The 20,255-nt window shown below is 59.4% G+C and overlaps 1 protein-coding gene and 1 long non-coding RNA gene across 2 annotated transcripts; one reads left to right on the top strand and one right to left on the bottom strand.

Moving 5' to 3' along the window:
- SP1 (Sp1 transcription factor) lies at window positions 1-16,776 on the bottom strand. Its single transcript, XM_055696406.1, is given in 7 exon segments — window positions 1-1,978; window positions 2,091-2,271; window positions 2,273-2,291; window positions 2,447-2,615; window positions 13,200-14,685; window positions 15,389-15,483; window positions 16,646-16,776. Coding segments are annotated over 7 exon segments (2,277 nt in total). The 5' UTR covers window positions 16,653-16,776; the 3' UTR covers window positions 1-1,658.
- Window positions 16,777-17,322: 546 nt separating this feature from the next.
- Window positions 17,323-18,472, top strand: LOC114015058 (uncharacterized). Its single transcript, XR_003558810.2, has 2 exons — window positions 17,323-18,193; window positions 18,295-18,472. It is a non-coding gene; the product is annotated as an uncharacterized LOC114015058 (long non-coding RNA).
- The last annotated feature ends 1,783 nt before the right edge of the window (window positions 18,473-20,255 follow it).

Below are 20,255 nucleotides of genomic sequence, written 5' to 3'. Positions count from 1 at the left end.
CAAGAAGAGGTTTCACCGGAGACCTCCCTGCAGCCGGGGGAGGGGGCAGCAGGGACCCATGTCCCACCGCTGCCTTGTTTCGGGGATGAGGTGAAGGTTCCCCGTGAGCTCTGCGTCACCCTGAGATGAAATCCCCCCCAGTGTCGGGGGGGCGGCGCAGGACCCCCCCGCGGCGGGCAGGGAGCCCCTGCCTGCTTACAGCCAGAGGGGAAAGGGCAGATATTGTCTCGAGCGGAGCAGGAAGAGGAGGGTGTGGAGGAAGAACGGAAGAGGACTGAGCCGTCCTGGTCCTCCCAGGGTGGGAAAAGCTGGGCATTGGAAAACCAAAAGGGTTTTCCTGGAACCGTCCCCATTTCCAACACCCCCTCCTCTTTTTTTTTTTTTTTCTTTTTTTTTTTTTTTTTAAGGAGGAAGCACGAGGAGCCACCTCCAGCAGCCTCACAGCAAAACCCAAGAGGTGACGGCCCCATCGTGTGTCCCCTCCATGCTTCACCCTCGCCACTGGGACCTCTCCGGGGTGGAAGAGCATCGTCTTCCACTGACCAGCTCTGCGGGCGCTGATTTTCTGTAATTATTATTATTCTTAAGACCAACAGCGGCCGGAAAAAAAACCCCCAAACTATAGACATTTTCCCCAAGGACCTCCCGAGCCGTCTCCCACCGTACCGGGTCCCAGACCCTCTGCTGAATAGTTTGAGTGAACCTGCACGAAACCCTTTAACAAATCGATTCCACGTGTAGAGTCACCGCTCAGCCTGCCAGAGCGAGGATTAGAAAAGCCAAAGGAAAAGGATCTTCGCAAAGAAGATGGCTGGAAAATAAAGATCAAAAAGTCCAGTGAAGAGCAAGGAGAGGGCAGCTGTTTTTACAAGGGGCAGATGGGGGGGGGGGGGGTGTTGGAAAAAACAACAAAAAAACAAACCCTCACCCAAATAATTACAAAGAAATTAAAGAACAACCTAAAAGCAAAGCGTACAAAAAAGGCCAGGGGAGTTGGGGTGGTTTCTTTCCTTTAAGATTACAATGTAAAATGTAATACAAGGTCTGAAAGACAGCTCAGGCACTGTCTGAACTGCCCCAGAGGGTCAACCTGCTCCAAAATAAGGCATCAAAGAGACCAAGCCATGGTCGCAGCAAAATCTCTCCTCTCTCAAACAAACACATTTTATATTTTTATATATATAATAATAATATAGAATCTTTTTTTCTTCTTTTTTTTTTTCTTTTTCTTTTTTTGGTTTTTTTGTTTGTTTGTTTGTGGTTTTTTTGCTAAAAAGTATTTCAAGAATTGTATACTTTTACCAAGGCATGATGGCGTTGAAGGCTAGCTACGGAGGGGCAGACGGATCTCGGGGGGGGGAGTGGAGGAAGGGAGGGAGGGGGAGTGGAAATAATCATAATAAGGTCAAGCCGAAATTAAAAAAAAAAAAATATATATATAGCTCTGGCCTTCGTGTGTGGTCACCGGGCCCCGGAGGTTGGACAGCTCGAGGGCTGCGATCCCAGGTAAGAGGAGCTGGGCTTTAGTGCTGGAGGGCGACAAGGGAGAGCCGCCCTCGTGGTGAAAGTAGCTCCCGTCTCCGTCTCCGCTTGCCTCTCGGCCCTGTGCCGCCCGGCGCCGCCGTGTCGCCCGCCGGTGCCCACGTCCCGCTTCGCCCTCAGAACCCGTTGCCGCTGATGTTGATGGACTGGAGGTCGGCCACCTGCATCACGTTGATGCCGCTGCTGGCCAGGCGGGCGATGCCCTCGGGGCAGATGGCTTCCATGGCCACCATGTTGGTGGCGATGAGGGCCGAGGGGGTGGCCCCGCCGTTACCCTCCGCTGAGGCCCCCGTGTCCATGGGGACGGCAGAGACGTTCATGGCCACGTTGTTGGCCGCGCCTCCCTTCTTGTTCTGGTGGGTCTTGATGTGCTTGGAGAGGTGGTCGCTCCGCATGAAGCGCTTGGGGCACTCCGGGCAGGCGAACTTCTTCTCCCCTGGGAGAAGGGATGGAAAGAGGGGTGAGGCGGTGGCCAGGCTGGCTCCCATCACAGCCCAGGCCGGCAGGAGGATGAAGGATCCCAGGGGAAGCAGCATCCCAGGCCCTACCTGTGTGTGTGCGCTTGTGCCGCTGCAGCTCGTCACTCCGGGTGAAGCGCTTCCCGCAGAGGATCCAGGTGCAGACAAAGGGCCGCTCCCCGGTGTGCCACCGCAGGTGAGCCCGCAGGTGAGAGGTTTTGCCGTACACCTTCCCGCAGCCCGGGATGTGGCAGATGTGTTGCTTTTTTTTTACCTGGATCCCCAGAGCTCCTAAAAAACCAAGAGTCCAAGGGTAAGAGTTAAAACAAACCTGAAAGCTCCAGCTGGCTGGAGGGAGGGAAAATGGGACCAAACAAGGCACTTCTGGGGTTTCAGCCCTCTCCAGGGGCTCGGAGGTTGCCAGATCCGTGGTGGAGCAGCCTTACCTTCCCTCGCTGTCTTTGCAGTAGGGGCAGGTACATGCTTCCCTCCGCACTTTCCGTCCCTGCTGAGGCTGCGGGTCCGGGCTCGTCTCTCCTTCCTCCACAGCTGCATTCTCGTCTCCCAGCCCGTCTCCGCTCGTGCCGTGAAGACCCAGCTGAGTGCTGTGGTCACCTGGAAGAAAACACAGGAGGTTACTGTGGGTCCTCATCGGCAAAGCCCCCAGCAGCAAGAGGGAAGCAAGAGGGGCTTTTCCCAGCCTTTCCCCACTGCAGCTGCAAAGCCGGGAGGGTCTCAGCTTGATCGAGCCGTAGGAAGTCATTAATTCCAGCTTCTCCCTTGGCTTTCCACCGGCTCCGGTGTTTTCAAGCCCCGAGAATCCCCCGCTGAGCTTTCCCTAAAGCCCTGGAGCTCTCCGTGTTCTCCACAGCCCCCAGCAAAGTGGGGTCCCCCCAGTGTCGCCCCACATTTTGGTCTGTGTCCTCTGCTTTTGTCCAGATGAGAGACGAGAGCTGTGTCTCAGGAGAAACAGCCCCCCCTGCGCCCCCCAGCCGCCTGCCCGCTATTCCGGCTATTCCAGCTCACCTAGCACGGAAAACAGCAAAAACCTAAACTGAGCATCAAAACATTGCTGAGGGAACCCCGGGCTTCTCCAAATCACACTGTGTCACCGACCTCACCAGGGTCCCTCCTCCCCCCCCCACTTTGTGTTTTTGGGCTGAAAGAGGCAGATTTCCCTTTGCAAACATCTCTCCGGCTTAAACCTGACGAAAGCAACAATCCAGGAGCAAATCTACAGAGCAGATGTGAACCCTCCTGCCAACCACTCCCCCCACCCCCAAAAAAAGGCAGCGATAAATAAAGTGGGCAGGAAGACCGTAGTCTTCAGCAGCATCCATCAGCAAAGATATTATCGGCACGCGCTCACTGGTTAATTACTGCGATTACAGAAAGGAATATATATATATAAAGTTGAAAAATCATCTGGCGCTGCTGGCGGAGCATGGTCCCTCCCTCTCTCGAGGAGCAATTCCCAATTACAAAAGCCGTAGGAACCGCAGGGTAGTGCTGACGAGCTCCCAAATGCAGACAAACATAAACCATTCGTAACGGGGGGGCTGAGGGGTAGGAAGTTTTTAAGCCTATCAGTTTTCATTGCCATTTTATTGCTCTACGCTTATGCTGTCATCTAATTGCTTCTCCAATAACCCCATCTACACTTCACAAGTGTTTTATTTCCCTTCAAGCTCCGCTGCTTGATTATTTTCATGCTGAAAAGCCAGAGCGGGCGCAGAGATGACAGGCTGAGTAATCTCTTTTCAGCTGCAATTAACATATGCCAATAGGTCTAACAGCAGATTTAGAGCCGAGACGCTTCCGCCGGATGGGTGGCAGCATCCTTGGCTGGCTACAGGCTGTGATTCAAGCCCAAAATTCACCTTTTTCCTATCAACTCCCTCGCAAGCAGGCAGCCAGGGTTGAGACCGCTGCCCAAACACGGTGGTGTCTGAACACAGGGCTGAGAAAAAACACACGTGGGTGCAAACACATACATGGGTGCGCTTGTCCCCCACAGCGAACGACACCGTGCTCTGCTGCTCCTTCCAGAGATCCTCTCCCATGGCTGGGAAACGAGGGTGTCAGGGCGAGTCCTGCCCAAAAACACCCATCTGGGGGATTTCCTGATGCTGCTTTGATCAGCAGCTGCCCGGCTGGCTCCAGCGAGGATGAGTTAAGGGGAAGCACCGTGCCAGCCAGCCCTGCCAAAGGCTGATGGGGACACTGGGGCGTGAGGGATGTCGTGCTGCCCTGGGAACACTGGCTCACTCGCTCCATCTCTTCTTCCCAGCACCTGGAAGCTGCTTCTTAAACAGGGAGCAGAAACATCACAGAGCTGTGGTTTCCAGAGCTGGCGTTCCCAAAATACAATCCAGAGCCGTGTGATGACAGGGCTGCAGGTACAAAGGCCACCTCCCCAGCATGGGGACCGAGATGCTGCCGCTGGTGGTGGTACCGCAGGAGGTCTGCACAGCCTTTTGAGAAGCCCTGCTGGGACAAGTACCTTCAGCAAAGCGGTGAAATTTTGCTTTAAAAACCTGCTTTTCCATGTAGCCATGCAGGAGGCAGCACAGCAAGCATCCACAGGAGAGGCGCTGAAGGAGGATAAACTTTAGGCTTACACTGGCCCAAAACATCCGCTGGCCGCACGCTGGGCTCTTCCTGCGGCTGCAAGGGAGTTTTTGAGAGCCTGGAGCCAGCGAGGGGGGCCTGAGAAGTTTCTGGCAGCTGGCAGCCTTCCCCGGCCCCACGGCTCGGCTGTTACCAGCAGGTGTCAGTGGTACCCTGGCAGAGCTCGACGGAGGGGCTGGGGCAGGGGCCCTCGCTCCAGAAGGGACCAGAGCCACCTGGAAGAGATCCCTGGCGACCTGGGCCACCGGCCAGCTCGCGCCGCGATGCCCAACAGCTCCGCGGTGGCATTGCCAATGACCTGCATGGCACAGCCCAGCTGTGCTCCACCGCTGGGCTTCCTCCAGCGAGACGAACAGCTTTGATCCCACTCCTTTGGGCCACAGCGGCATCGACAGGAGCTTCACTCTCCCAGGCAGGAGCACGCACACAGGGAGGCTCGGGATTAGGGCTGGCTGCTCTGCCCCCCACGTCCGCAGGGGTCCAGATTTCCTGGGAGAGGGCAGTGCCAGGCAAGCCTTTGCCACTGAGGACCGAGACACCCAGAGCACCAAAGCAACAACCAGAAGGGCTGCAATCGAGGCAACGAAGCCTGACTCATCTGCTCGCCTCATCTCTACTTACATCACGCTGGGGCCCGTTTGTCCGCAGGTGGACGAGGCACGTGCCGCCATCCCAGGCAGAATCCAGGATGTCATCTGTGGTGTGGCGAGGGGCTGTGCCGGCATGTCGGGGCCCCAGCATCACGTGTCAAAGGATGGTGCTGGCCCCAAAGATGATATAACCCCACGGATGGTCCCCTCCGGTCCGCACCAGGGCAGGAAGGAATGCTCAGCTGTATCATGGCTGAAAGATGCTGCAGGTAACACCCATGACCGATACGCCTGGACCAGTCCAGCCCCGGCACGGGGCTCCCGCGCGGCAGTAGCACTAGTAACTGCAACAGCGTAGGTTGTGTCTGCCCTTGCACTGGGACACCAAAGTGGAGAGGAATATTGCTGGCCAACAAGCAGCAGCGACCAGGCCAGCTCTGGCGCACTACTGCACAGGAGGAAGGAAACTGTTTGTCCCTCCAAAGGGGACACAATTCTAAGCACCGCTCGGAAATCTTGGCTAGGTCCTCCCGTACCTCATCAGCAAAACTCCTGCGCTCCCTGCAAAGTCCAGCAATTTTAGGACAAAACCTTTTCAGTTGGTCCCCCCCGCCAGCTCTTGCAACATATGTTTACAGTCTAAAACCAGCATGGAGGGAACCAGGAAGGCTTTGGGGGTTTTTTTTAAGCTTTATAAGCCAACGACAACAGCTTGCATTACAGCGACAGATTATAGAGATTTCCCTGTCACGTATGCGCTGTCCAGGGAGAGCTGCTGTAAAAAGGAAGGAGAAGACACACACGCTCTCCCCAAAATACGCTTGGGAGGGGGAGAATCCAGCCCTGATGTCTTGGAATGGCTTCAACCTTCAAACATGCAAAAGCCTACACAGCATTTTATAGTCTGTTGGCATGTCATATGGAGGGGAAAAAACCCAAATCCTCCTTCTGGTAATCTATGGCTCACATCTAATTAAGGTATAAATAAATTACGGCGAGAGAAGACAGATCTTGTACATACACGCTTCATTCTTCGCATATCAGGACGCGCCGAAGTCTCCAGAATATTGCAGTTTCAGGGGAAAGCTTGGCAGAGAGAAATCATCTGGATAATTTATGTTTATTATCTCCACTAATATAGATTACTTCTAAGACTAAAGCTTTCATGAAGGCTGCCAAGCCCCTGGTCCATGTTCAGGTCATTGAAGTCCTGAAAAAAATACATTAATAGAGCAAGGAGGGGGATTTAATCCTTGGAAAACCCTGGGGAGCAAAGTGGGACTTCCCTGTGAAGACAGGCGACAGGAGCTGACCCTGCTTTGCCGTGCCTGGCCGCGGCACCGGACTTGTTTCTGCCCGAAGAAGCCCCTGCTCCAGCAGCACGGGGTGGGGGTACCGGCTGCCGAGACCTCCCCAGAAGAGGGGGAGTCATTTGCTGGTCTTACACTAAAAAGACCAAAGCACCCAAGTCTTGGCTTGCGACTTCTCTCAAGACAAGGTGTTTCTTGTCTTCTAACTGCTTGTTGGAGAAAAAAATACTTCAGTTTAGTCGTTTTATTTAGCAAACTAAAATGAGGTGAGAAATGCCCTGTGGATAGAAGAGAGGAGCATTTTTAGATCCACCCCAGCTGACCTTAGGAGAGGGGAAACAGACTCAATGTTCATTTTTAGGAAGGTTCTAGGGAAAAAAAAAAAAACCAACCCAATCAAACAACGCAGTTTCTTGTGCAAATTCTGCAACACTGGCAGCTGCAACGCTGCAGAGGCAGGAGAGGAAGAGCGGGGTAAGTCGTCACCACGCAAAGTGGGGCACGCATGACAAACCGGTGTCAGCTTCCAGGCGCAATGAAAAGAGGCAAGAGGAAGTTTTAAGGCGAAAAGAAAGGGCAGCAAAACCCAGCGGCACGCCGCCCTGGGGCTCCCCCATCCTCTCGGCACACCTCTTGCAGCAGACAACAGACAGCAGGCATGCGCCTGAAAAAAACCACCCCAAAATCAAACCTTTCCAGCTCACAGCTCAAGTTCTCCCTGTTCCCTCCTGCTCTTTAGCGTGGCAGCACCTCGCCGGTGCTTGCTGCTCTCCCCAAAACACACCAGCTCTGCTCCAGACAGATCAAAGACAATTAAGCTGCACTTGCTACATACAAAGGAACAAAGCAGGTTTTGTAATGCAGTCCCCTTGATTTTTATCTCGTTTGATTTCCTTGCTAATTTGCAAAATGAGTTAATCTGCAGTAGGAAGTCATTCATGTAAATTAGCTGAGCTCTCACTTAGTAATTCTTCGGAGTTAGGACGGCAGGTTACGGACGGTGGAGCAGGGAACACACGGTGCCCGGCTGCATAAGATGGTGCAGTTTTGAAGTCTGACTGCAGCACGTTGAGTAATTGCGTTTTAATCTGGAGTTTAATGACTTAAAAAGCCACACGGCAAGTTCTGTGATATCCTTTAATTGTTAGAGGTTTCTGTGCGTCACAATAAATTACACTTCCTTTGGAGAAGAAATAAATAGGGACGGAGCTTTGGGTCAAGAACGAGGTGGGCTGCAAGGGGAGCCAGAGCTGCATCTCCTAGCCCTGTGACGCACGGGCAGAGGCAAAGGCGAGCTGGGAAATCACCCCGTCCAACCTGCGCGATCCCTGACCCCCCAGGACTTGCTAAATACCTTTGTCGCGCTGCAAACTGAAACACGGATCTCCTTTGCCCTTTTAATTCCCATCTGGATTGCCGCAAAACTGGGATGAAGCCTCTAGACCTGCCAAAGCCTTCACTGGGGTGGCCTTGCCAGGGTGAACCAGACCACCATCACCCCGCCGCATAGGCAGGTCCTACCAAACCACTCCAGAAAAGAAATCAGGTTAGTTAAAAAGAGAAGTCCCCAATGATGTGTCAAGAGCACAGGAAGGAAGAAAGTGCCCAGCTGAGATGGGGAAGGGCGATCCCCGTGACCACCGAGGAGGAGGAGAGCTGCAGCCCGAGCCCAGCCCAAAGCACACCCAGGAGACAGGGAAATCCCCGCAGGCATCTCTCGCTGCACCTGAACCTCTGTCTGTCTCCCTCCCCACCGCAGTCAAGGGCGGATGCTTTTTCCGAGTCACAAAGCCCGTGTTTTTAATCACGCCCCTCTGCAGAGCGGGGGAATTCGTGCCCGTATCGCTCGCGGCATCTATCCTAGATGTCCTGCGCTGGGATGGGGAGATGGGTGGATGGCCTGAGCCACTCTGAGGTGGGAGCCAGTGCCCTGAGAGCCGATGCTGGGGAAAGGAGCCACACTGAAACCACCCCTGGTCCTCGGGCGCCAGGCTCCAGCTCCTGCGAAGGGGCGATAAAGACTATGCTCCCCGGCGAGGAGGCGGCGGGGCTGAGGTCAGCACAGATAAAAGGAAGGGGAAGATTAGGGCCCAGCGAGACGGTCCGGGGCTGGGCGAGGAAACCCTTTTGTAGGGAGTCACAGGGTACACAGCACCCAACCAGTCCAACCAGCACGGCTGCCAACCTGCTCCCATTCCTGGGCGGGCGAGCCCCAGCCTCGAGGAGGAGGAGGAGGAGGAGGAGGAGGAGGAGCAGAGCCACCCCATGGAGTCCCAGGCCCACGGCAGATTTGTGTGGGGCACAACCTCGCTGGGACGAAGCCATGCAGCAGCTCTGTATTGGGATCGCTCCCTTTTGCCAAGCAGACCCCAGGATCTCTCGGGATTTGTGTAATTTCCTCAGTAAACCACCCTCTTTATTATGGCCAAGAGAGAGGTCAGCCAAGGAAGCTGGGAGCATATCTAAAGTCCAGCCCAGCTAGAGTTTAGAGAAGGAAATTTCACAATATAATTATTTTGTGACGCGATGTCATGGGTGTAATGAAACAAACAATTACAGCGTGTTAAGGAGAGATCCTGTCAGGGCTTGCTGGCCTGCGATTGACTCCGATTCTCCCCTCCCCTCTGCAGACGATGCCATGTGGATGTCTCATCAAGGCCCTGCTACAAAGCTTCCCTTAAAAACAGAAAATAGGAGACAATCAGGTCTTTGTGTCAGTGCCCCGACGGCTGGGAAAAGCCCTGTAAGAACAAAGTCACAGCAGAGAGCTGGGCATGCATTTGGTAAACAGATTTCGAAGGGTTACTTCCCCCACGAAGGCTTTTTTTCAGGAGGATGTCCTTGCTATGCCCCACTGCTCGATTAGACCACAAGCTTCATCCAAATGATAGACAGAGCCCCGAGAGGGAGCTGGTGCTGCCAAAACGCCCCGGGCAGGAGCACGGCTTGGGGCTGGCACATCTCCCTGGTGCCACCAGTGCTCCAGACACCCTACCAGCCCCATCCATCCTCCCCCTGGAATAAAACATCCTTTAGCGCTCACAAAACAAGGGGCTCAGATGAGGGGCTGAACTGCAGTGCTGACCTAATGGGAAGGCAGAGGCAGACGCCTGTTTACCCAGCACATACCTCAGCCAGGCAGGGCTCCATCTCCAAGGCACGTGGCTCCGAGCAGCGGGACGCTGCCAGGGACAGGTACGTGGGGCAGAGCCACTTCACTGGCAAAACTACACGGACACGGAGCTAAAAAAAGTCCCTCTCCTCCTCCCTAGAGCTCAGTCAAAAGGGGAAGAGAAACCCCAGTGTCGCAAACTTCTTGAAATCGCCCCCACCCCGACTGCCACAAAGCCTCCACACGAAGGGGCCTCATGCACGACGTCACCCCCCCAAGCAGGCCAGTGCTGGGGTGACATTTGGGTGACGCTGCTCTCTGGGGTGAGGACCCCACCGAGGCGTCTGTGTCACAACACCCACCTCTGCACTAGTACACCCACAGAAGAGCACCCAAAAACCTCTCTCCTTCAACCCAGGGGCAGCCCTGCTGCCCACTTGCGTGGGGAGCAGCGGCGTGCAAGCCCACGCACAGGTTTTGGGCAACGCCAGCCGAGGACGTCTCCTCACCCGCTCCGGGGCTGCCTTCCCCTCGCAGCAGAGCCGGCCACAAGGCTTGTTGGCCCACATACCAACCCATGATGGTCACAGACCTTCTCATGCCTCTGCCACGAGGGCTAATTCACAGCCCATCTAAGGCCGAGGAGGAGGCGGCAGTGGCGGAGGTGGCAGCCTGCAAACCACCTAATTAATACAAACACAGGCCGAGTTACATTTGCACAGAGCACCCAGCTCTGCCTCACACCCAGGAGCAAAAAATCTGATTTTTGAAGACCTTTTCAAGGTGTCATTTTTCTCCAGGGGGGTCTTTCCCCCTGTCACTTTGCAGAATGGAAAGTGAAAAGCAGAAACCTCCTCAGCAACTCACCCTCAGACCTCACGAGGGGCTGAAGGCCACAGCCCGGAGAAGTCCCCCTGCCCACGGCCTGGAGCTTCCTGCAGCCTGGCAGCGGCCGAGCCAGGACAGCGGAGCGGCTGTCAGCCCTGAAGCCGAGCAGAGCTCTTCGAGGCAGCTACACTAAAGCAGATCTGCAGGGAAGCGGTAGGAAACACGGCGGCTGCGAAACAGGGAGGCAGCTGGGGCACATGCTCTGCTACCGAAACCCCTCGCCACACACCCCCTTCTCCCTGCCACACGTGGCAAAACCCAAGGGGCCGGGACGACCAGCTGCCAGTTTCTCCTCCCAAGCAAACCTGGGTTCTATTTCCCATCCACCTCCCTTGGAAGCAGAGGAGCTTTTTCTGCTACAGAAAGCCCTCCCAACTCTTAGCCTCGAGCAGAAAGCGAGCACAGAAAGTTCCAGCACACGTGGTGTGCACTCACAGAGCCGGCGGCAGCTGAAGAGGAGGCTCCTCATGGAAAAATGTTCAGTGATTTGGACAACAGGCACAGTTGGCAACAAACTGCTCCCTTAAATTGCCATCGGGAGAGCTCGGACCGGGAGGGGTCCACACTCGCAGCCCCCCAGCGCGGCAGAGGATGGCTCAGCTACGAGGCCATGCTGTGGATGGAGGTGATGCACCCAGTGTAGGGTCCACAGGGGCTCAGCACCCACGGAAGAGGGACCATTTGCAAGGCGGACAAACAGATCCATCACCACATCCTGACAGACCCAGCTAAGAGAAAAAACCTCCTCCAGCTCGGAGTTACACCACGCAAACCATACGACTGGATCAGCGCCAGAAAGCTTTCTGTCCCAGCCGCAGCCTCTGGGGCCTCGTCCTGGAAGCCCAACCTACGGTTCCCTCGAGATGGGGCTCTCAGTGAGTCCCCACCAGCCCTTTGAAACCTGAACTCTGCTCTGGCTTTTCAAACTGAACAACATCAAAAGCGTCGTCTGAACGTCACTTCCTCCAAGCTAAGGAAGAGCAAGGCCCTCGGCTGCGGCTCTTGGTGCGGCTGCCAGCGTCAGATGGTGAATTCGTCACCGCGGATCAAGAGCTAAATGTGCTGTTGAGCCAAAAAAAAAAAAAAAAAAAGAGGAGGAGGAGGTGGCTTCCCAGTGTGAGTTCGTTGGATGGGTGGTCTCTGGAACGTTCCTCCCTGCCCCACCTCTGAGGGCAGAGTCAGGCACAAATACAGGAACTAGGAGTTGCCCATGCGTTTCTCCAGGCACCTTCAAAACAAGAAACAAGCACGCCTCGACACAAGCAGCCCCAGCGGGCTGTGGGGCAAGGGGATCCCACCGAACTCGGGTGGGCAGAGGCCACAGGGACCCTCTGCCACCTGCACTTCCACGTATAAAAGAGGTGACACGCTGTCAGCTCCCCTCTGGGTGCAAAAACGAGCGTGTTTTAGCACAAGTGGGTCTCTCTCTACTCAGGGAAGTCCAAGGATCAGGCTAATCCCGACTGCAGCGCAGTCTGTAATAAACCCGTGGATGCCTGCAAGCCAAGCTGCTGTAGCAACAGCCCAAAATAATGCTGCAAAACAACTCCAGGAGAGCAGCCGCCTCCTCTCGCGAGAAGGAAGCACGAGTCGGATTGAGCAACATTTTTTGCTGCCTCTCAGCTGTGACTAAATCTAGCAACTGCCTTTTTAGCCAGAGCCAGAACAAAAAAAAAAAAAGAAAAAAAGAAAAAAAAAAAAGACGAAGAAGAAGAAAAACACTGGAAAAGCAAGTGGAGCTCCTTTTCAGCACCGATTTCTTCCACAGCAGGAGCTTACAGCCCCCTCGTGCAGGCAGGCACAGCATTTCCAAGGGGAAGACACGCAGCCTCAAGCACACAACCTCGTGTCCACACCCCCCTGTGTCCCATCCCCGGCCTGGTGGGAGCTTTTGGGAGATGACAGGACTGATCCAGGTGGGACCGAGCACGGTGCCCTGCACCAGCCGTGAACATGGAACCGTCTGGACCACAATGAGATCACAGTGTCCCACACCAGCACCCAACTTGAGGCTAAATATACACTTAAAGAGCCCTTTCTTCCGCCCCTGCAAGGAAATTCCCCAAGGCTTTTTGTTTGTTTCCTAGGGGGAGGACAGGGGGATTTCAGTTATTCTTGAGTTTTATAAGGCTGTGACTCTTTCTGCAGGCTCCCGCAGCCGAGGAGCTGAGCCGGACTCAGGTCCATGCCCCAACCCCAAGCCGAGACCCCCCCCCTCCCCAACAGCCATGGGGGCAGGACAGCGGCCTCGCACAAAACCTTCACCCTTCATGCCACATGCGGTGTCTCCCTCCTCCCTTGCTTCTCCTCCCTGCACATCTCCCTCCTTCCTCGTTCACTGGCATCTCCTCCGTTTCTTTTCACGCAATCAGCTGCCCAGGAGTTAATCAGATCAGAAAATCCCCAGAACGAGTTTCAGTGCATCCTGGCAATCGGCAGAGGTTTAATACTTCCTTCCCAGGGCCAGCACAAATGCCAGCCTGCTTGCCAACTGTCTTTGGCATCGATCACACCCAGCCACAGCCCTGGCACAGCTCTGCCAGCACCCTGAATCCCCCCAGAGTCCAGACGGCGCATGGAGCCGGCTGCATGCAGCCTGGGTGACATCGTTTCGCCTTCAATTTCCTCCACCCGGTGACGGAAAAGGAACTGAGACAAAACAACTTACCGGCAGTGTTCGCTATGGCCAGTGGCAGCCCTTGCAGCTGATGCACCTGGATCCCAGACGCTCCCAAGGCACTGAGGTTAATAGTCTGGAGGCCTGGCATGGAGGAGAGCTGGGCAGCGTTGACCGTGACAGTGCCGCTGGGGAGGGAGGCGATGGGGGTGAGCGTGGTGCTGGTGCTGCCCGTCTGCCCCAGTGACACTCCCTGCATGGGGGCCAAGGTGATTGTCTGAGCCTGGGGGTTTTGAACCTGAAGGTTTTGGAGCTGGATGGTCTGCCAGCTCACCTGCCCGTTGGGACCCACCGTAGGCGTTCGGATGATGATGGGCCCGGAGTTTGGGACAGCCTGGAGCTGCAGGTTCTGCAAGGCGTCTTGGGAGATGGCTTGAGTGGCAAAGGTCTGGCCAGAGAGAGGGGTGGTCTGGAGGGCTTGGATGGCCTGCCCTCCTTGGACTAGCTGCGGCTGGATCAGGATCTGCTGCTGCTGCTGCGATTGCTGGCTCTGATCCCCCTCCTTCTGCTGCCCTGGCTGCAAAGCCACCCCAGAAACTTGGCTCTGCAGAGAGTCTGAGCTCTGGACACTGCTGACCCTCTGGGGCGTCTGCGCCTGGACGTTGGTTCCCACCGTCGTGCTGGTGGAAAAATTCATGATGCCCATGTTACTGGTGGTGGTGGTGGTGGAGTAGCTGTTGGCGTTGGTAAAATAGGCGCTGGAACTGGCATGAGACGTGGCCGTGTTGGTGGAACTGATGGCAGTGCCCGAGGTGGCTGGCTGGGAGCTGCTGTCCGGTGAGCCGGAGCTGCTCAGCGTGACCGTCTGGGAGGTGGGGGCCAGGCTGGTGGCCACGCTGTTGACAGGCAGCAAGGTGATGTTGCCGTTCAGAGCCACGGGGACGTTGGCCACATACTGAGTTTGCCCTGAGAGGGTGTTGTTGGCTAAGCCCACACCCTGGATGGGGACGGCCTGCTGCAGCAGGTTTGGCATGGCGATGAGGTTACTCGTCCCTGCTCGGCTCGTTATGATCTGCTGGTTTGTGCCGGGGATGATCTGGAGCTGACCAGAGGCATCCTGCTGCACGTTGACTTGGGCAGAAGTGGTGGCAAACTGGAGCTGCTGCCCATCAATGGTTTGGAACTGGGGAATGACCTGGTACTGGATGTTCGGGATAACTCCCGGCAGGCCCGTGAGCACCTGCTGGTTCTGCAGGTTGGAAGCGGTTGTGACCACGTACTGCCCCGCGCTCACGGGCCGGCTTTTGGAGGCATCTCCGCCGTTGCTGCCCTGCTCCTTGGAGGCTGTCGGCGTGCTGGAGCCGGCAGAAATGATTTGCCAGCCGTTGGCGGACTGGGCGATCTGAGCGGCGGCGGCTGTGAGGTCCAGCTCACCGCTCCCGCCTTGCTGGCCCTGGGAACTGTTGGAGTTCTCATTGGGAGACTCGATCCTGCTGCAGGTGGCTGCCAGCAGAGCCAGCGGGGAAGGCTGTGATTCCTGGGAAGGAGAGGAGGAGTTAAGGACGTAGGAGGCAGCCCGATGGGCAGGCCAAATATAAAAAAACAGGGGGGGGGGGGGGGGGGTGGAGGGGGAAAGAACATTAAAAGAGAAAGCAGGGAGGAGTGTACTTGGAAAAGATAAACACTCCTTCCTGAGAAAACCCACCCACAGCCGGAAAAATGCAACTGCCAGACACAGGGCTGTCAGGCCGGGACAGACTGAACCCACAGGGAAAAACCCTCCGGGAGAGAGGAAAGGGGAGGGAGTCTGCATGTGAAAGTCAAGGAGAGACGTCTCTTCTCCACCCCAAAGTGGGTGTTACCTCCCCACAGGAGAACAACCCCGGGGAAGTACAGTTGTCTCTGGGCATCCCGTCGGAGTAGGGCCAGCTGGGGCTGCGGTGTTTCCTGGGAGTGGGGGAGCTGTCACATTTTTGGGGGCACCGTGCAGGGCTGGGGAGGAGGGGAAGCCACAGGCGCTGCAGGTCGGCACTCCAGCGGGTCGTCTGGCATCATGATGATCCCCCGGCATGCACTCGCCCTCCTCTTCCTCTCCCGGGGGAGAGGAGCCGGTGTAATGCTCGGCTGGGCCGAACAAACACTTCAGCCCGGCCCTGGACTTTGCCACGGGGACGGCGAGTTCCCCAGGGCAAGTGGAGCCAGCGGGCCGCCAGCTCGGGGCTGCTCCTCCCTGCACTCACCTGGCCCTCCCCACCGCCTGTGCTGCTGTTACTGCTGGCATCTCCTTCGCCCTTCTCAGGCTTCACTGTCACCATCTCCTCGGGACTCTCTTGGTCTGTGCGGGCGGGAAACGACAGCGGGAGTTAAAGACATTTCTGGGCAGGAGAAGGGGACGAGGAGCACAAGGACACAGGGGGAGTCAGGGGCAGGGAAGGCAGCAGGGCTGGGCAGGCAGGGGGGATGGCAGGCGCCCGGGGGGGCCGTCTGCTGCTCGGGAAGGGGCTGGGAACCGGAGGGAGCTGCCAAGGGGAGCTGGCAGCAGGACAGCGGAGGAGGACCCGGCCCTGCTCCAGGCTCCAGCTCCTCCCTCCCCACCCGCCCGGGACACTCCCTGGCCCCCGCCGAGGTCCTCCCCAGGCCTCCCCCTTCCCTTCGCCAACGGCCGGGGAGCACGCCCCCTGCCCCGGCCCTCCGCGCACCCCCCGGCCACCTCCCCCTGCCCTGCCCACGGGATTCCCCGCCGCCGAGCCGGGTACCGGGCTGCCCCGGCCGGGCGCGTCCGCGATCCCACCGCGCGGGGAGCCCTGCACCCCCCGGCCCCTCCTCACCCTCCGCTAGCGCCCCCCGGCCCCCCATTACCCCTCGCCAGGGCCCCGTTAACCCCCCCCTACCGCTTCCCTGGACCCCTCCGAAACACCCCCAAGCAGGTCACACCTTCCCCACGCCCCCCCGGCTCCCCCCCCTCCCACGCACCCCCCCCCGGCACGGCTGCCTCCCACCCACGCCCCCCCCACGCCGCGAGGCCCCCTCTTCACGCATCCGCCCCCGCCGCAAGGCGCCTTCCTGGCAGGGGAGGGGGGGGGGGGGCGCTTCCCGCCCCCCCCGTTATCTGCTCTCACAGCCGCCCCCCCCCCCCCCGGAAAAAACCCTCCACTCCGCGCCCGCTCCCCCGGGATCCTCCCCCCCTCCCCCCCCGCTGATTACCGGGGCCTCCCCCATCGCCCCCCCCCCCCCGCCGCCCCCTCCTCCGCTGCCAGCCAGGCCCGGCCCGGGTCCCTCCCCCGAGGCCTTCCCCCTCCCCCGGGTCCCTCCCCCGGCAGGTCCCCCCGGCGCGGCGAGGCGAGGCCCGGCCCGGCGGGGCCCGGCCCGGCGTGGGGCGGGGCCGCCTCTGGCCCCTCCGAGCGGGCGGGCGCCGTCTTCTGCGTGTGCCTGGGCGGCCGTGCGCCCCTCGCCGTCCCCCTCCCTCCTCCTGGCCGGCGCGGCGGGCCCGTCCTTACCGCTCATGGTGGCCGGGGGGGGGCGAGCCCGAGCGGCGGCGGGGCGGGGGGGCAGAGGGGCGGGCGCGCCCGGCTCGCTGACGAGGCGGCCTAACCCCGCCGGTGACCGCCAAGGGGCTGCCGAGGGAGGGAGCCGCGCGGCGCGGCCCCAGCCCCGCGACCCGCCCCCGCGCCCGCTTCCGCCAATAGACCGCCGCCGCTGCGCGAGAGTGACGGGCGGCGTGGCCAGTGGGAAGCGAGGGCGGGCCCGCGGAGGGGGGAGGGAGGAGGGCGGAACTCCGCCCCCGCCGCCCCGCCCCGTGGGGGAGGGGGAGCGCCGCGGGCGGAGGCCAATGGGGGAGCGGAGGGGGCGGGCCGGTGGTGGCCGTGGCCAATCGGCGCCCGCGCGGGCTCGCAGGGAGACCCCGTATGGGAGCGGCCGCGGCGGCGTGGGCTGCGGCGTGATGGGCGCGCCACGCCGCCAATGGGGGATGGGAGGCGGGGTGAAGTAGTGACTGGCGGCGGCACCCGCCAAGCGGCTGCGCGGTTCTAGCCGCGGGGGAAGGCGAGCTGGCGCTTTGACGGGCGCGCCGCCCAATGGTGGCTCGGAGGCGTCGGCCGCGGCGGGGCGCCGCGCCAATGAGACCCACGATCCGTCTCAAACTGGCCAATAGACGCCGCGGGGAGGCGGGGCGAGCGGCTGGGCTGCGCCCTTGGAGGGACGGCTCGGCAGCGCCGGGAATGTGGCGGAAAAGGCGCCATTTTGGCGCTGGCTCCGCCCCAGCCGCGGCCGCCGCTTTCCCCGTAGCCGTGCAGGCCCTTGAGGCCGAGCGGCGGCCCCGGGACGGTCCCGCCGGCTCGGTAAGCCGGGCCGTGTTACGACAGCGCCGCTTCCCCCTCCCCCCGTCACCTTTTCCTGTCACGACCCACCCCAGCCGCTGTCGTGACAGCTGCCATCCCGCAGCGACACGTCGCCGCAGGCCTGCGGCGGGGCTTTGTTGCTGTGTAAAATGTCCCCGGGACGCTGTCACCGCAGCTGGCCCTGGGGTCCCTGCCGCGACATGTCCCATGTCCTATCACGCCACCTAGCCATGTCGTGACAGGGGTTGTGACCGCTGTGACGCTTGAGCCTCTCCCCCCTCAGGCCTGGGGTCACGCCTGCTCTGGGCAATAGGGGGTGGCAGGTTTTTGGGGGGGTTCACAGCAAACCCCCTCCGGTTTACAAAAAAAGGGGGTTTTGGGGGGCAACCGAGGCACAAGGGGCTTCGGGGACGCAGCCACCCCAGTGTCGGGACGCGGGCGCAGGCAGCCGTGAGCCGGGGAGGGACACGGGAGGACGAGACATGACATTTAATGTCTTTTTTTGTTGTTGTTCTTGTTTTCCAGCATCAAAGCCATCGGCCTCGCACGGCGCCAGCCGCCCCTGAAGCCGCCGTCCCACCCGTTGCCTGTCCCCGCCGGCCACCACCCTTTGATGTCCCCCGGTGACGGTGGGCCTCACCGCAGGGACCCCCCACCCCAGCACCCCCCACGGCCCCACTGTTGATGTTGGAGGCGCTGCCGAGGCCGGTGAGCCCCTTGCCCAGCACCCTGCCGGCTGCCCGGATGCCGTCTTTGCCGTGACCTTTTTATTTTCCACTTTTTTTGGCCTAATTCCCTTTATCCCGCAGCTGGAAAATCGCCGTCGCTCACCGCGACCTCACCCCGCTTCCAGCAGAACTGTTTTATTTCGGTTTCTTGGTGAGGCACCGGCCCCACCGGCCGGCTGTGAACCCCTGGTGTCATTAAAACAACGCCGAAGAGCAGAGACCGACCTGGGGAGGTAAAATAAAACCAAACCCTGCCACAGCCGGCGGTTTTTGGGGATGGCCCCTCATTCTTGCTGTCACGCTGCATGGAACCTGTCCCACAAAACCCTGCCATCGGGGAGGGGACAGCCGTCCTGCCCGCGGTCCCTTTGCTGTCAGGCTTTTGTCCCCCTGGGGCTGACGGCCACCACTTCACCCCAGAGCCTGCTGTGGCCTTGGAGTCACTTCTGCCGCAGCTGGTGGGGGACAGGGGGATGTCCCTGTGCCCCCCGTGCCGGGCGAACGCAGCATTTTCTTTCATCTGGGCCCATGTCCCACTGGCTGTGGCGTCAGCAGATGCGGATGGGATGGGTCCCCCACCGTGCCTCAGTTTCCCCTCCTGACCCGCAGTGGTGGCACCTGGGGACACACAAGGGGGACACAGAGCCCACGCCTCTCCAGGGTGAAGGCTGCCGCCTCCTCCTCCTCCTGCTCTGCTGTGGGGGGACGAAGGGGGACAAGTCCTGTCCCCATCCCACCCTGCCATGGGGCTGGGGGGCCACAGGGGGGCTGGGGATGGTCTGGGGGAGCTGGAGAGAACCACTGCAGGGCCCCCACCCCATCAAACCCTTACCCCACTGTTAGGGCTCCCCCTTATTAGCACCCCTCACCCCCCCAGCACTCCATGACTCTCATCAGGACCTTCATTCCATTAACCCCCCTCCCGTAGCCCCCCCCCCATTAACCCCCCCCAGTTACCCCCATTGGGACCCTCTCCAATAGCCCCCCTCCCGTGAACCCCCACCCTATTAGCACACCATTGCCTGCCACCCCATTACACCCCACTGGGCCCCCTCCAGTAACCCCCTCACCCCATTAGGACGCCCCCCATTAACCGTCACCCTGTTAGCACCCCACCGCCCCCCCACCCTATTATCCCCCACTGGGCTCCCCTCTGGTAGCCCCCCAGTACCCCACCATGTTGGACCCCCACCCCATTACCCCATCGGGATGCCCCCCAGTAGCTCACCATGAATCCCACTGTTCCCCCGTCCCAGTAGCCCCCCACTGCCTCCCGCTTAGCACCCCAGTTCCCCTCAGTCCCCCCCAGTATCCCCTCACTCCCGCCCGTGTCCCCAGTCCCGCCCCCTTCTGGCGCCCCCCTGTGGCCGCAGTGGGTCGGTGCCGCCCCCGCGTGCGGGTCTCTGTTGCCGCCTGGCGGGGACGCCTGGCCTCGCTGTCCCCATATCTGTCCTGTCCCCAGCAGGGTCCTGTTCTGTCCAACCCTGTCCTGTTGTGTCCCAAACAGTGTCCTCAACCCTGTCCTGTCCTGTTCCCAGCAGGGTCCCCAGCAGTGTCCTGTCCTGTCCCGTCCCCAACCCTGTCCTGTTGTGTCGCAAACAGTGTCCTCAACCATGTATGTCCTGTCCTTAACCCTGTCTCTGCCTTGTTCCCAGCAGGGTCCCCAGCTCTGGCCCTGTCCTGTCCTGTCCCCAGCCCTGTCCTTATCCCCATCTCCAGCCTGGTCCCTGTACCCAGACCTCACTCTTTCCCCAACCCTGTCCTCTGTTGCTGTCCCCAACACTGTCCATAACCCAGTTCCAGTCCCCATCCTTGTCCCTGTCCCCTCCCCTCTTCCCTGCCCCCATCCCTGTCCCCACCTCACACCACCCACGATAGCGCTAGGGACACAGGATGGGGGACTGAGGAGCACTCAGCTCTGACCAAGGGGGTGGACTAGTATGGGGGCAAACTGGGAGGGGGACCGGGGGCACTGGGACCAGTCTGGGGTGGGACAGACACACGAGTGGATAACATGGGCACTGGGACCCATCTATGGGGGA

The sequence above is a fragment of the Falco cherrug genome, chromosome 19 (genome assembly GCF_023634085.1).
Source record: "Falco cherrug isolate bFalChe1 chromosome 19, bFalChe1.pri, whole genome shotgun sequence".
Classification (NCBI taxonomy): domain Eukaryota; kingdom Metazoa; phylum Chordata; class Aves; order Falconiformes; family Falconidae; genus Falco; species Falco cherrug.
This window is presented reverse-complemented; position numbering and strand designations above follow the sequence as displayed.